Source organism: Aythya marila, assembly GCF_965140915.1.
Source record: "Aythya marila genome assembly, chromosome: 2".
NCBI lineage: Eukaryota > Metazoa > Chordata > Aves > Anseriformes > Anatidae > Aythya > Aythya marila.
The window spans coordinates 110,820,807-110,837,659 of NC_139043.1; the positions used below are offsets into that span (position 1 = coordinate 110,820,807).

Here is a 16,853-nt window from a genome sequence, read left to right on the forward strand (position 1 = left end):
TCTGTAGGATCACAGAATGGTTTGGTTTGGAAGGGACTTAAAGATCCCCTAGTTCCAAACCCCCTGCCATGGGCAGGGCAACTGAGCCCCAGACACAGCCACTAATAATCCAATGCATGGCTCTCCTGGACTTAAAAGGGGGAAGCTGAGGTGGAAAATAGCACAGTCCAACTGCTGACAGCATGTCAAAAGGTATGGCTATTCTGACTTTTTCTTGTATCCCATTAGGTAAGAAGAAATCCCAGAATGTACATATAGTAGCATTTACATTTAATCCAAGTGTAATATATACCACAATTTCCTTGCCCAGCTAACGTAGAAGTTACCCACCTTTACCTGTAAAATAGAGCTCTCACCCATTAGCTCAGGCCTCACTTAGGAGAAGAAAAATTAAACTGATGACAACTTTTGGCCCCTGATGGTCCCTCTCTAGCAACAACATAGAGAAGCCAAGCTTGTATCCTTTAACCACAGGGCAACACAGCTGTCTTGTGAAAACCTGGGCACCAGGCAGATTTTACATGTGTTTTAAAAGTCCTATGCTTACTTTTCTAACATCTTATATCACCATTCTGCTCATCCTATAACTTTCCTCTAAATAGTTGGATAACATTGAGCTACAGGTTACATCATACCTGCAAAACAAGGTGTGCCTCTCATACCTACAGTAAGTGCCCATGGCTGATGCTCTACTTAAACTTCTCTTGAGAGGACTTAAGAGTTGCTCTCTCAGGGGAAGTGAGAAGCCTCACCACAGAATTTGAAGTAATATATCCTGCCTATAATTTGAGGTAAGCACATTTTGTCTGAATTAGAAGTACTGAAGAAATTCAGAGAGAGCAAAGAGGTTAGGGTTTAATTGCTTCTACCTGCTGATGCAGCTATTACATTGCACTTATCCAAGATGACCTGTATCCCTGCTGTGAAGCACGTCAGAACTATATGTTACAACTGATGCATCCAAATTATGAAAAAAAAAAAAAAAAAAAAAAGAAAAAAAGAAAAGTTAATTTTAGTTTCTTGATGAAAAACCTATAAAAAATATGAAAATTCCAAGCTATAGGACATACAGTAACGTAGATTAATATGTACCATGCTCCACCACTGTGCCTGTCCTGAGGTAAGCATCAGAGAGCACAAATAACCTTCATCCCTGATCCTTCCATACTGCTTTATGAATGAGCTGTATGCAAGCTGACTTTGCATACAGCTTGTTAGTTCTGCCATTAACCTTTCATAATTCTCAGACCCACCATCAGATGGTCATTTTATTTCAGTAGCAAGATACTGCTCGTTAGCACCAGCCACTCGTTCACAGCAGCCACACCTGCCATTAGCTAGAGAAGGAAGGACCTTAGGCAATTTAATCCGCTATGTACATTTTCCTCTGGCTTATACAAAGACATGGCATTTCCCCATCCAAATCCTAAGGAACATGCTGTTTTCTCTTTTATTCTACATCTGTTGAAAGACTGATATTTCAGTGTTTCACACTCAGAGGAGGTTTTTGAGTCTTAACCTTTTCACAATTTATCACATTCCCCATATCCATCAGTAGAGATCTTGAGAAATAAATCAGACCAATAAACTGATATATTGCTTTAATTCTGTTTGAACAGAACTGGCAGGAAAATGGAGAGAATCAAGGCTACTTTCCTTCATGTGTGAACAAAAAGGAAGACAACTCATAGGTCAAAGGACCCAAATCAGTATAAATCAAGCCTCTTTCTGAGGCTGGCTGCTGAACAGCTTGTCCATAGGAGTATAACCATTACTAATTCTAGGCTGGCCCAGTACCGTCCTTTCTCTTCAAGCCAGTGTAATGTCTTTTCAAGGCAGCATGATTGAGAGGTAAAAATACAACGTCCTGGACACAAAGCACACCTTGTAGGAAGATGCTATTTCTCTTCCTATATCTAAAGCCACCAAGCTCAGGACACAAAACACAGACACAAGAGACAGAAGGCTGCAGGAAGGCACATCATAAGGCTGGTCTGCGTGCTCGCCAAGGAAAATGTCACCACATCTCCTGTTTGCCACAAAGAACTGAGGAGGATGAGAGTTGAGTGTCAGCATGGGGGGTAGAAAAAGGCAGCCAAGAAAGAAGAGGTGGGCAGATGCCTGTGGGGTCTGCCATGAGAAAAAAAGAAAGCATTTTACAAACCTGTTCACTGCAAGTCCCACACTCATAACTGTTTCCAAATGGAAGGCCGCGTGAAAAGCCAAAGCAAACATTCTCAATTCTTTTTGAACCCATCAGACAATATAGGAAAAATATGTGCATTTTATGGTTTGAGGGCACAACCTTTTAATTATGTTTTTGCATTGTCGTGTCCAAGACCTTTTTTCTCCTCAAAAATTAATATTTCCTCAAGCAATGCAGCTATTTATCTTGGATGAACATGAATTGAAACACAATCTCCCTGTGCAGAAAGAGGCACAGAAGAGTTATAACATGACACCTAGGGGAATTCAGAACACATTGCAATGCAATCCTAATCATTTTTCTAGTGCCTTTTCAACTGATTTTTGTACAGCTCTCTTAACAGTTTCCAGCTATTGTTTTGCACGTGCTGTACATGCATGCTCAGGGAACTTAGACAAAAAAAAGAAAAAAAAAAAAGTGCAGGTAATTGGGAAGGCAGGGAGAAATTGAAGCAAATAAAACAGGTTTTTTCCTCTCTACTAGAGCTGAATTAAATGTGGTTCTGTCATCCAAGACCAGCAAGTGTTCTGGCACACATTCACTCCTCAGTTCCCTGCAATGAAGCACAGCCTCATGGGCACAAAGCTAAGGAAGATGTCAGTCAGCTGCTTTTGCCCCTGAGGACCTATATCTGCAGCAAGACCCTAACTTAATGTTTTATAAACAATGCTTCAATTAAGATTTATTGAGTCATTGCAAGAAAATTCAGGGTAAAATTTCTTCTACTTTGGAAGACACATTACAGTTAGTGGCAATTGGAGCTCTCAGAAACTTACACCTATTGTTCAGGCATCATCTTTCCACACTTTAAGTCTTACAGACGTTGTAGCTGGCCAACAAATCATTCGGATCTTAAAAAAGATGCCTAATAGCAATAGCATAAGCAAAAATAACAGAGTACATTTGTTCTTTAAGGCTAAGCAAGTGCTAAAATATCACAAGGACACTGAAGGAGGAGTGTTTCCATAATCATTCTAATTGTTCTTTCACAATAGACAAGTTTTTATGCACTTACACCACCTTTCAAGTTAAAACTTCACAGAAATGCTTCCTACACAATTTACACAGCCTATCACTAAAATGACCCCAGCTCCGAGTGAGTGCCGATAAGCAGTCGTTTTATCAGATGCTGCGCAACAGTGTACTAGGAGAGAAAATCCCCACTTGGTCACTCTGGGTGAATTCCGACATCTGCAAAGATTTTAATGAGATCTTTTTGGGCAGAGGCAGCCAAGACTTGGTTTAGTCAGAGGTGAAATTTCCACATTGTGAAAGCTTGCCCTTGTGACCTCAAAATCACTTCTGTGTTGATTGAGCTGAATTTCAGCTGCACCTTACAACTCACCATCCCCAGGTGTTGCAATCAGGGAGGTGCAAAGAACCTCCTCTCTAATTATAAGGCCGTTCTTTGCACCTCCTTTAGCTTTTAACTTGCAGAGGTTTGCTTTGAAAGTATTGCAGTGTAGACTCAAAGTGGTCTGCTACAAAAGGAGGAGGGAAGGAAATGTGAATGTGAAGCATGTTGCAAGGGAACCTCAAAAAATTTGAAATCTATAAGGCATAAATTTACCAGAGAGACCTGAGAAGCCTCCCTTTGCATCGCTTGCCTATACTACTGCAAATCCTTCTCTCACTGTCCAGAAGGCTATATTCATCCCCAAAATAAAAAGATACACTTCACAAGGCCCTCAGCCCCTCACAGAAGTCAATTCACAAGCCAGGAAGCGTGGTCTACTATTTTTTGTAATCTGGAAGAAGAAGAGATGGTATATTCTGCTTCCTTGTTTGTAAACTGCTGGAGCCGTTATCATTTCTCTAACCAAAAGATGTTTGAAAACAGAATGGAATTAAAAGGAATGGAACAGAATGGAAAGGAAAGGAAAACCTCTCCAGGTGAGCTAGAAATAACTAGGCCAAACATTTATTTCTCTGTGGTCCAATGTGTGTGGGACACCATCTGTGGTTCATTTAGCTGCAGCAGCAAAAGCTCAGCACAACCTCGGCCACACAAACACCTGAAAACATACTTACCATTATAACAGTGAGGGAGATGGTGAGTCTTGACACTCCACTGAAAAAGGAGGCAGCCCCAATGGCAGCAAACAGACCTGGATCAATCCATGCTCCATATTCATTAGTTCGAACACCAAAAATGGAAACAAGAATCAAACCAATTATTCTGCCATACAAAGCTCCTGTGTACCTGTATGTGAGAAGAAAAAAGAGCAGTCTTTTTGCCAGTGATCCTGTTTTCTAGAGGTGCTTCTAGTAACTTGCTAGTCCCAGATTTAATCACGAACTTCTGTAACAACTCCTTTCCCAAAAAAAGCTCTAGCTTCCTTCCTTATTATGAATGATTATTTAGTTCCAATCACTAGCAGGAAACTGCCAAATTTGCTATAATTTGAAGAAAAAGAACTATGTGCATGTGTTGCTTAATGTTGTTCAAAGCCAAATGAGAATAAATCTTACAGGAATACAGTCAAAAATACAGATTACAGATGTACGCACAAAACAAACAAACAAACAGAAGAAACACTTTTGGAGATCCAGCTTTATATAATTTCTTAAAACTAAGTCTTTGTGCATCCCATAAACCTGGCAATTAAAATATTACAACCACATAACAAATGGGGAAATGGAGTAATAAGTATTAATGACCTGCCCAAAGCTAAGCAGGAATGAAACTGTGAAGAGAACCCAGGAGTCGTCATACTAACCATGTGCTACACTGAAGAACAAAACCAAAATTTAGCACAGTTGAACATGTAATTTCTGGGGTGAGATACAGCATTTAATTCCACATGCAATTAAATATACATTTCCAAGTGTCAGCCCATTAATTGCATTTGCACAGACATTCACCTTCCAGGAATGGTGAATTATTATTACATATAATATAGGCACATATGTGATATATATTAGCTGACTTGGGGAGCTTCATCTTGCACTTTTACTCTCCCTCTTTTTTTTTTTTTTCTCTCCCATTTATTCACACAGTTGATTCATTCTATTGTTAGATGCAGTTCTAAAATGGTTACAAAAACTAGCTTATCAGGAGCTGGCTGAAAGACTTGACTATCAGTATCTACACAGCCAACTATGCCATGCTTCAGCAATCACTACATATCAAAAAATGGTTTAGACATCAGCTTGGAGAAGAAAAGAGGTAAAAGAGAGGGGCTACTCAGGGGTATGGCAAAGAAACATGAGTTTCTTTTCAGAGTGTTTTTCAGCATTTGAATTGCATCATGCCAGATACCCACCCTCCTTGATATCCAACCTCCAGCCATGGCTCCTTGCTCACTGAACACTTCAAGTATGCACATCGAACCTCTTAACATTACAGTAAGAACTCTGCTCTAGTCTACAACAGCTTTCTAAAAACTTACAACAAAAGACCTAACAGCAGTTTTCTCCAAAGTCTAGGGTGTTGATGTCCAAGATTAAGATTCAGGCTATTATGTGCATAAGAAACAGATGAAAAGTCTGGATCTGAACTGGTATTTCTACAGTTACAGAGATGGAGCCAGCAGTCGAGGCTGGGTCCCCAAAGGATTCAAATGATCTATGCTGGAAAGTACACAGTTTTGGCTATCATTCTTCTACTGCTATTCTCAGATGATTTTTCTTCATTCGTTTCCTCAATTTTAGCCTCTCTTTCCAAGCAAACCATCCTGTTCTACCTATACAATCTCCTCCGAGCAATTATAGCTTTGCTATTGCCAACCTTTCATCTTACCACTCAGGTTGTTTCTACTCAACACAGGCCTTTTGTATAGACAGCTCAAACCAAAATGGGCAAAGCTTACAGCATAGGAATAACCAGGCCACTGGCAACAGCAGAACCTGCAGTCCAGCAGCAGAGGATGAAATAAAATGCCAAAGCAGTGCAGAGGGATGCGTATCCAAATTCCTCATGAGTCCCACGTTTAAAAAGATATGTGATCCCTTGCTTCCCATTTTCAACTAGAAGCGCAGCAGCTGCAACACAGAGGAAGAGATGTGGAGAGATATTAAACAACAAAAGGATCCTTTACAAAAGGATCCATGCTGAATTAGTCCTCATTCGCCTAAGCATGATAAAAGTCAGTAAAGTATAGAAATCAAAAATTAGTTTGAGTTGACGTGACAAGTTATCTGAGGCATTTTCAGGAAAACAAGGAACATTATTTGTTCTTTTCAGTCTGCTGTGTGGTATTAATCTTGAACTAAACAAGGAGAAACAGCAATCAGTTAAGCCAATGAATGGCAACCATACTACTTTAGTAAGGCTCTTTCCCCATCCTTTTCAGAGGTAATTCAGAAACTTCCAAGTGTCCTGAGCTCAAATATGGGATTTAGTTCTGACACACCCCTCCAAAGGGAGCACTACATTATTTCGAAGAAAACCTATGTTACAAGTAAATATATTTGGATATCATGTCTGGTTACATACGTTGTTTGTTCTCTGGTATCAATCACTTAGCTTTCCTTACCTTGATTGAAGGTTCGATTAGAATATCTGACTCCATCTGGACCAATCCATGATGTGCTTGGTGAACAACCATATTCTGAAATTTCCCTCTTGAACAGATTTCTGCTTAAACATTAAAAACAAACAAAAAATCTAACTTAACTTACTGACCATACAGCATGTGTCTGTTAGGGATACATTTTACATAGAAAGCCTACTTTCCCTTTCATCTCCCAATTAAGTTGTTTTATTCACTAATAAACCTAGTTTACTAGAACAATTTATTAATTATTCCATTAAATTAATAAACCTGGTTTATTAATGCTCATGTTCCTCTGCATAAAGCTGCTGAAAACCAAAATTTCCAAAACCAGGAATCACATTGCACTACCTAAAACTGGGAAAATGGGGGGAAAAAATGGTTTAAAATGTGCAGCCTGGCCTTGATCTCCTTGTACCATTGTAACTGTAAAACAGGATCAACAGACCAGAATTTTGTCACTCCTGATGAACATTTCTGTGGGTAAGCACAGCATCCCAAGCTCACAACTGCATCTGCAGATGGACAGGTTAGTACAGGAGAGCACCACAGAGATCAGGAAGGACTCAGAGGTTCCCGTCTTCCACAGCACTGCAGGCTGTACCCAAACCACACCTAAAAGATGTTTGTCCAGTGCATTCTCAAAACTCTCCCTTGGTAAATACTGGCACCAGTTATTTCAACATCAGAAAACTTGCAACTCAGACTGCCGGTTATCATGCTGACTATAACCAGACTTTTGGTACAGCACATCCATTCCTGGACGCTTTCTCAGTCTTGGTCATCTTGAGCAATTGTGTCCTCCAAGCAGGTATGACTTCCTTCTGTGAGTCTGGGACATATCCAGCATGTTTTGGACAGCACCACAACCTAAACAATTGTCCAGTAACAATATGAACTCTGTTCCTGGAACAAGGAGCCAGAGATCTATGGTATTTGACCTACCTGATCCCTGCTCAGAACTACAAGGGAAACTTAAAATGCAGCCAATATCTAGTACAAGAAAATTTATTCCAGACCCCAGATTGGCAACCAGAGGAACACAAGATACTTCCCCAATCTTGTATTTGCCTTTTACATTAATCCAACCACTCAGAGAATATATTCCAAATTCATAATGGTCAATTAAAAAAAAAAAAACTTATTTACTCCATCCTGCTTGAGAAATCAAATGATTGTGTAACCCACTTCTAGCAAAACCTCGAGTTCCATACAAACAATGTCTTTACTACCAGTAAAGGAGTATACACAAAAACCAGCACATCCCAGAGGTAACTTGAAATTTGCAGTGATGTCAAAATAGCAGAGAGAGAAACAACAGGAGAAAGTTTTTACAATTAAAACACATGGTTGAGCAGAAAGAACAGAGAACAGAGGTGCAGGATTTGTTTTTTGCACAGGCTTTTGTACCACTGACTCTTTCAGTTTGAAATCAGTAAATCATAGAATCATAGAATGGCTTGGGTTGGAAAGGACCTCAAAGATCACCTAGTTCCAACTCCCTGCCAAAGGCAGGGACACCTCTCACTAAATCAGATTGCTCAAAGTCCCATCCAACCTGACCTTGAACACCTCCAGGGATGTGGCATCCACAGCTTCTCTGGGCAACCTGTTCCAGTGACTCTGCCACCCTCTGAGTGAAGAATTTCCTTCTAATCTATAATATTAATCTCCCTTTTTTAGTTTAAAACCATTCCCCCTTCTCTTGTCATTATCTGATTGAGCAAAGAGTTGCTCTCTGTCGTTTTACAAGTCCCCTTCAAGTACTGAAAGGCTGCAATGAGGTCACCCCGGAGCCTTCTATACTCCAGGCTGAACACCCCCAGTTCTCTCAGCCTTTCTTTGTAGGAGAGGTGCTCCAGCCCCTTGATCACCTTTGTGGCCCTCCTCTGGACCTACTCTAACAGATCCACCTCCTTCCTGTGTTGGAGGCCCCGGACCTGGACACAGCACTCCAAGAGGGGCCTCACAAGATCAGAACAAAGGGGCACAATCACCTTCCTACCCTGCTGGCCTCTCCTCTGTTGGTGCAGCTCAGAACACAGTTGACTTTCTGGGCTGCAGGCACATATTGATGGGTCATGTCGAGCTTTTCATCCACCACAACCCCCAAGTCCCTCTCCACAGGGCTGCTCTCAGTGAGTTCGTCTCCCAGACTGTGCTCATATCGGGGAATGCCCCAGCCCAAGTGTAGCATCCTGCACTTGGACTTGCTGAACCTCATTAGGTTCATATGGGCCCACTTATCAAACTTGTCCAGATCCGTTAGGATGGTACCCCTTCCTTCTGTTGAATCAATTGCACCACTCAGCTTGGTGTCATCTGCAAGTTTGCTGAGGATGCACTTGATCCCACTGTCTATGTCATTGATAAATATATTAAATAGTACTGGTCCCAGGACAGACCCCTGAGGTACACCACTCATCACCAGCCTCCACTTGGACATAAACCCATCAATCACCACTCTCTGGGTGTGACCTTCAAGCTAACACCTTATCCACTGAATGGTCCACTTATCATATATGTATCTCTCCAATCTGGAGACCAGGATGTTATAAGGAACCCTGTCAAAAGCCTTTCACAAGTCCAGGTAGATGACATCGGTCAGTCTTCCCTTGTCAACTGATGAAGTAACTCCATCATAGAAAGCCACCAGATTGGTCAGGCTTGATTTACCCTTGGTGAAGCCATGCTGGCTGTCTCAGATCAACTCTTTGTTTTGCATGTGCCTTAACATTGCTTCCAGGAGGATCTTTTCCATTATCTTCCCAGGCACAGAGGTGAGGCTCACTGGTCTGTAGTTCCCTGGGTCCTCTTTTCTATCATTTTTGAAAATGGGAGTGATGTTTCTCTTTTTCTAGTCACCAGGGACCCTGCCTGACTGCTAGGACTTTTCAAATATGATGGAGAGAGGCTTGGCAACTAGCTTCTCCTTCAGGACCCTCGGATGCATGTCATCAGGCCCCATAGACTTGTACCTGTTCAGCTTCATCAGGTGGCCTTGAACTTGCTCTTCACTTACAGTGGGTGGGACTGTGCTCCCCCAGCCTCCATCTACAGGTTCAGGGAAACAAAAGACTTGGGAAGCCTGACAGTCAGTGAAGATTGAGGTAATGAAGTTGTTGAGTACCTCAGCCTTCTCCATGTCTGTGGTTACAAGTTCACCCTTCTCATTCATCAGAGGGGGCACACTCTCCTTGGCTTTTCTTTTCTGAGCAATGTTCCTATAGAATCCTTTCCTGTTATTGGCGTCCCTTGCCAAGCTCAGTTCCATCTGTGCCTTGACTTTCCTGATGCCATCCCTGCACACCCACACAGCATCTCTGTACTTTTCCCAGGCCGTGTGTCCCTGCTTCCACTTCCTGTACATTTAATTTTTGCTCCTAAAGACAGGTTTGTCTCTGGTATGGATGGGAGTACTGCAATGCTACACTGCATGTGCTTCACCAGGACTTGCTAAGAAGAATGGGAAGGAGCCCATTGCTCCTTTACTACCTCTTGCCTCCCCATGTCCTCCTATTTCACATTCTCCTAGGAATATCTGGGGCTTCTGGAAATATTACAAAACCTTATTGCAAGCACAGGTCCAACATAAATTAATGAAGATAAGCTATGCTAGAAGGAAGTATTGTCATACTGGCACAGCCACATACAGCACCATCTGGAGCTGCAGCTGTTGTAATGTTATGGTTTAAAAGAAGAAAAAAAAAATATATATATATATATATATACACTTCACTGAAAGAGTTGGATCAGTACAAAAGACAAAAACAAGCATCTCAGAATCTTTTTGTTACATGGTTCTTATTGGATATTTTAAAGCAGCAAGGGTGCCTATTACCCACCTGTTGGATACTTAGTGGTTAATGATATTTACTTGTCCCTGGATCACTGATTTTAAATTTCATGTTAAGCTCTGATGAGCCAAATTTAAATGATCCCAACTAAAATCTCATGATCGCAATCATAATTCTCTCTCTAAATTTCTAAGAACAGGAGAAAAATTAACAAGCTGTTAATTATCCATGTTCACTTTTGTACCTTATTACAGGTTCACTGGAGACATTATCACTACCTTCAGCAGATGCATGGCCTTGCAAAGTCCATGATAATTTGGTGCTTAATTCCCTTCAGATCTATCCATTTTCAACAGGATGTACTCTAAAACTTGCAGCCACAGCAAATGAAAAATTGGCATTAAGACAGTTTAGCCTCTAGGTTGGATCAGCCTGACTATTTTTCATCCAGAGACTGACAAATCAAAAAAAAAAAAATAAAATTATCATGGTTTCAGATGTTTTTCTTTAGAGTAAAAATAGTTTTGTTTTGAAAAATAACATTTTGGAAGCATTTCGTTCTTGAAATAAAAAGGATGTTGTGGTGAGGAAGAGAGCTTTTCTTGTAGCAAACCAAAAAGCAATAGTCACTAAGTCAAGGTACTAAGTAGATGACAAAATTTGTTTTTATAAAAAATATGTAAATATGTAGTATAGCAGACAATACTAAAAAAAAAAAGTATTGCAAGTCAAATGCTAGGCTAGAATTGATGGCAAGAATGGGGAAATATGCCTGCTTTCCATGTACGTAAATAAGCTGTTTGGAGTCCGGTCACCAATGGCAAGTTATTCAGCATTTACTACCCATATCATGCACTATAGAATGCTGCCCACTTGGAAGGAGGATATGTAAGACTACAAGTTGGTAGTGACCGTTTGCAATGACTGTGAAACCAAACTATTGTTTCACCTAAAATCCAAGCTATTCCTTTTCTGTTTCCTCTGGATTCCTCCTAAGTATTTCTCAAGAAGGATACCTGGACTGCAAAACTTGTAACAAATTCAAGGATCTTTTCAGCTGTGTCACCAATAAAATGCCTAACAATTCAGCTCCATATTCTCTGACTGTTTATTAAGACAATGTTTGTAGTTCTAAGGTCCCTTATTACAGTTGGTGCTGTACTGGCACGCACCTCTGATGTGTTCATTACCGGTTGGTGTTCTTATATAGATGACTGATCATGTCCCTCAGCCAGCAGTAGCTGACAGAAGCTGAGAATAAACAATGTTTTTCCTCATTACAGCTTTCCAGTCAAAGCACAAACTGATACCTATAGGCTTATGAACCTATATAAACGGACTATATATGTTTTAATGCAAAAGTAGTATTCTAAATTGAAAATGTACTTGGATGATGCATACAGTCACATTTCAGGCTCTTTCCATTTTTGAACACTCCTTTGTTTCTTCATTTCTCTATTTCTCTTTAATTTGGCATGGTGGCAAGTGTTTCTGACTAGAAAAGTTTGTGTGATTAAACGCCAGTGATTAATAGATTGTGTGATTCTTGTCTCTAGGTTATTCCATTTTAAATATTCGGTTCTGACAGGCTTTTTATTTTTTTTTTATCCCAAATCTGTAACATTTAACGTATAAATTGTAACAACTGAGAAAAAATGTGAATAATTGTATTTACACATTAATTGTAATTTTAGTTGCATGATAATTTACATATTAATTTTAATTAATTGAAAGAGCTCCTGATGACTTCCCCCCACTTACATTTCTGAGTTGTTTCTCAGCTGGCCATCTCTCACATTCATGACTGGAGTGCAGGAGAAGAAATACGGTAAATATACAGTAACAGTCGTCGTACATACCTGCAGGCATTCAAATAATCAAATAAACTATCATGAGATGTAGAAACAGAGACAAACAAAAAGAAAAGTTTCTAAACTCACTAGTGCCAGCAGTTACCAAAAAGGAATTGTCCTTGTGGACTTGCCCACATATCCCATATCAGCTGTTGCCCGTGAAAAAAAAAAAAAAAAAAAAAAAAAAAAAAAAAAAAAAAGGAGGGCCCAGATTCATCTAACTTAATGCACTGACCCATCGCAACTTGGGTCTCTAGTTGCAGTCTCTCTCTCTGTAGCCATCAGAAGGCCACAGCTACCTCCTGAGCGAGAGACCTGGAGCTCATTGTGTACCCAGCCTCCCCACCACCCCATTATCCCCCCAAAAAAGGATTCAGGAAAGATTATTGGAACACACAATTATACTACTGTTATAGTATTGTTATAAAACAGCTCAGGTAGCACATTTATAGAAGCCCTCAAGCTGAGATTCAGCTGTGTGCAATTGTGACTAATTTGTCTGACAATTGTATCCCAAGCATTTGTTTCTCTGTATCTCTGAGATTATAAATTTATGGGCAGAGCACTTCTAAAAGAGATAGGTAAAACTGGGAGAGGTTCGGTCTTGACAAAACTTAGGTCAAGTTTTGTTTCTGAAAACTTAACTCTGGGACAGTTCAAACCCAGGTCAAGTTTTTGCCAAAGCCACAAAGTCCAACAGCAGCTAGGACAGCTAGAAAAGAGCCAGTGGCTAGAGATTTAAAGCAGTACCCTATCTTCACAGCTAAACAGAAAAAAAATACATATCCTTGCACTTAACCTTTTAAAGTTTTGACAGCTTAATATATGCGTATATATGCATATATCCTTAAATTGTTCACCCTGCCCATGGAAACACTAAGCTTTTGGAACAGAAGCATTAGTCAACAAGATTAAAAAAAAAAAAAAAAAAAAAAGATAGCTCTGCCAGATTCTTGGCAAAACTTTATCTACACTGTGATTTCCTCACAGAGAGCAAGGTGATGAATTGAAGAGAAGCAAATGCAGGCCAAGGGGCAGAAGGGCACTTAGGAAGACGGCTTTGCTTAATCTATGGGCTGAAGATTAGATATTCAATTCCAGTCAAAGGAATGGTACTCCGGGTTATGTTGTGGGTGTGGAAGATACCATGATGGGTTCTTTCCAAGTTTAAATGCAGACTGGTTTATACAAGATTATTTTGGGTTAAAGTCGCTGTGACATAGTTTCTTTCAGTTGCTTGATTATGTGAGTTTATGAGAAAAAAAAAAAAAAAAGAAAAAAAAATGAATTGTATGGTTCTTTCTCAGATCAAACAGTTTCTTTCCTGCCTTTTTTTTTTTTTTTTTTCTCCAATTTATGATAAAATAAGGACTGTGACCTGAGCAGGATCCCCTAGAGCTAATAAAAAGGAAAAACAGTCTGAACAAGAGTTCATGCTACAAAAGTAATGGGGAAAAAATGTATGTTTGTATGTTGTTTATTTATTTATTTAAAATGACGAAGGCAAAATATATAAGTTGCAAAGCTTTTGTAATAATTGCAGCCCACAAAACACGTGCTATTCTTGCAGTTTCAAGTGTGATCTGGCAAGGTGCTCACCACCCCATGAACTTTTGGAGTCAGTAAGGTGACACTCCTAAGCAGGATAGAATAGCTTCTACTGGGCATTTTCTCTATGTCTGATACTGAATCTTTGACTCTTTGCTAACTAATCTCAAATTTAATCCCACAGTATCTTCTAACAAGCTGGGCCATGCTGGCTTCTGTTGTGGCATGTTTTTTCTTTGTTTGTCTGTTGTGTTGTGTTTTTTTCTTCTGATTTTTGTTGTTGTTCCAAAAAGTAATAAGGAACTGTGTGTTTTTTCTAAGTAGCTTATGTAAAGCTTTTCTAATGTATTATGAGAAAGCCAAACCTTTCCCAGTGGTAGGGGAAGTGCTGTCAAAAGCAGAGCTCTGGCTCCAAATCATTAAAACAATGATTGTTACAAACCTGACCTTTCACAAAATGAGATCTTTTGGAAACCGTTTAGTTTACACAGGACTAATGGGAGTCACACAAGGAACTTTACTCCTCATTCTGATGGACTGAAAACTCACTGCTCAGGGATTTTTCTCATGGTGTATCACTGCAGCACCCAACAGCACAAAGTCCCAACTCCTCCTCAAGACCTGGGAGCAAATTCATAGCACAACAGAAGAAGGCTGGGCAGGCAAAAGGTGCTCTCTGGAGCAAAGAAATGCTGTTTTTCCTACTTACTTCATCCACTCTTTCAAACAAAGAAGCAAAAAGCTTCACATGAGCTTCCTCAGGGTATCTCATGTCTGCGAGATGCTGAACAAACACGGCTCCAAGCTGAAAAGCCGACATCCTGCCACTAAGAGGAGCTAAAATCCAGTTGTCATCGATGGTGTGGACGTGCTCCTGCACAGAGTGCTCACGGCAGATCCCTCCTTCTCTACTGATCCGCCTAAAGAAGCTCAGATTGCATCTCTGTGGTGCTAACAGAGAACCAAGCAAGCAGGAGGCTGCTCTGAGCTATGAACAGGACTTGGCCAAGGAGGAGAAACTGGACTTCCATAGCGTGCACAGTATTCAAGGACTAAATGACATTTACTCTTTCAGACCTTACAGAGGGGAAAAAAAAGTGCAGCCTAGGGGAAACATACACATCTCTGTACCAATCTGCAGAGAAAATGAATCGCTACAGATTGCAGAAACTTGACCTCGGCTTGTGGTTATTCACACTTTTAGCTATAAAAGTTTCCCTTCTAGTATTTAAAATACTAAATGTTTTATATTAGTATTATCCAGGTAGCTAATGCAAGCCAAGCTACTGCTTTTCCCCAAAGTTTGTGTTCTGTCACCTCAGAGTAGATGCTGCTGAAGCATGTGTCTGGGCTGATGGGAGAAGAGTATCTATATGGTCACCTCATTGATAAACAATTCAACAACCTTCTCTCCAGAAGGGAAGGAAGTACAATAGTATATATAAAAGTCATACAATGCCAAATGGAAACTGCAAAGCCTAGAGGTGAAGTGACACCATCATGCCTTATATCACAATACCTGAGACTCCAGGCCAGCCTCCATCAGTGACGAATAGGGCTAACTCACCCCAGATACACAACTAGGTCCAGAAAGCTTGCTATACCTAGCCACATCTTTCAAACTCACTATAGCATTAATTATTCATGCATCTGTTCTTACAACAGACAGAGATCTCCATTGCTGCCTTAAGGCAAGAATACATATGACTGAGGTCTCAGATTGTTCTTTCCAATGCTGGCAGCTGAAAAGTTCTCCAGGTGCAGAGGGGTGGAGAAAGATGTCCACCTGGTTATGCTGCAGGGCATAGGAGCAAGCTAACTCTGTGGGGTAATGATAAGGCCAGCCATGAGCAAGGGAAAGTGGGGAAAAATGGATGAAACCTATTGTTTCAGCTCTCTATAGATCCCAAATAAGTGCAAAAACACCCTAGCGTGACTGGCAGATGTCACTTAGCTGAGCTAGTACCATCAGAGTAGAGCAGCAGCAGGAGATCAGGATGGTAAAATACTTCAAGTATTTAAAGAAAAAGAAAAAAAAGAAAAAAAAAAAAAGAAAAAAAAAAAGAAAAAAAAAAAAAAAAAGAAAAGAAAAGATACCAAAAACAACCAACTTTCTTTTATACCTACCAACATTAGATACCTAAACATCCTCTGGAAATCTGTATGTTTATTCTACTCCATTGTACATTAGGTCAAGAACCAGAGGGCCAAATTCACTTTTGCATCCAACCAACTTATGATCTACCCTCATTAACCACTGTAAACATTATATAATCAAGAGAAAAGGATTATTTACTTACAAGGATGAGCATGGTTTCCAACAGCTTGCTTGTTTTTCTAACTGATGATTTTGGAATTGAATTAAAGAACCGCATACGCAATTTATTAATTTTTATATTTAGGGAAACAAAGAGAGCTCCCAAAAGACCTCCAAGCATTCCAAGTAGGATGGTTGGAATGAAGGCCAAGACGTGCATGTCCAGCAAGTTTTTAACCTGCATTGAAGAAGAAAATATGTTCTGAGCATCTTGCCAATGACATGACATATTGCACCCTCTCCTACAAAACCTGATACCACAAAGTAATTTCCACAGAAGAAATAAATCTTTCCTCCTGGTTTAAGGATTCAGCTAATTAATTTAAAGCTGATCTCACACGAGACAGTGTAGTGCTCTTGCAAACCTCACAGGAGTAGAGCTAGCAGGTAGATACTCTCATTGTCACATATAGCTCCATTGGCCAGTTATTTTCATTCCTGAATAACTATAAAGGACTTGAACAAGTAATGTGGTAAATTAAGGTCAGAAGTATCCTCTTGGGTCCTTCTTTTCCCTAGGGAAAGTAATGAATCTAACAGAACCTTCAATGATGCATAGCTGTTAGCTCAAACACGCAGCACTTCAGGTTACATGCAAATAACATAACACATTGGTTTTAGTGAACACTTTGAGAC

The 16,853-nt window shown here is 40.1% G+C and overlaps 1 protein-coding gene across 4 annotated transcripts in view; it reads right to left on the reverse strand.

The window, feature by feature from the left end:
- The window catches only part of LOC309874480 (chloride channel protein C-like), a 77,374-nt gene that overhangs the window by 47,319 nt on the left and 13,202 nt on the right, over positions 1-16,853 (reverse strand). For 3 of the 4 annotated variants that reach the window (XM_082752692.1, XM_082752690.1, XM_082752693.1), the window contains 5 exons: positions 16,201-16,395; positions 12,261-12,358; positions 6,685-6,788; positions 6,019-6,190; positions 4,238-4,409 (listed from right to left, as the gene is read on the reverse strand). In XM_082752692.1, coding sequence (XP_082608818.1) covers positions 4,238-4,409; positions 6,019-6,190; positions 6,685-6,788; positions 12,261-12,358; positions 16,201-16,395 — 741 coding nt within the window. The remainder of the gene's footprint in view (positions 1-4,237; positions 4,410-6,018; positions 6,191-6,684; positions 6,789-12,260; positions 12,359-16,200; positions 16,396-16,853) is intronic. The other variant, XM_082752691.1, reaches the window with a different exon arrangement.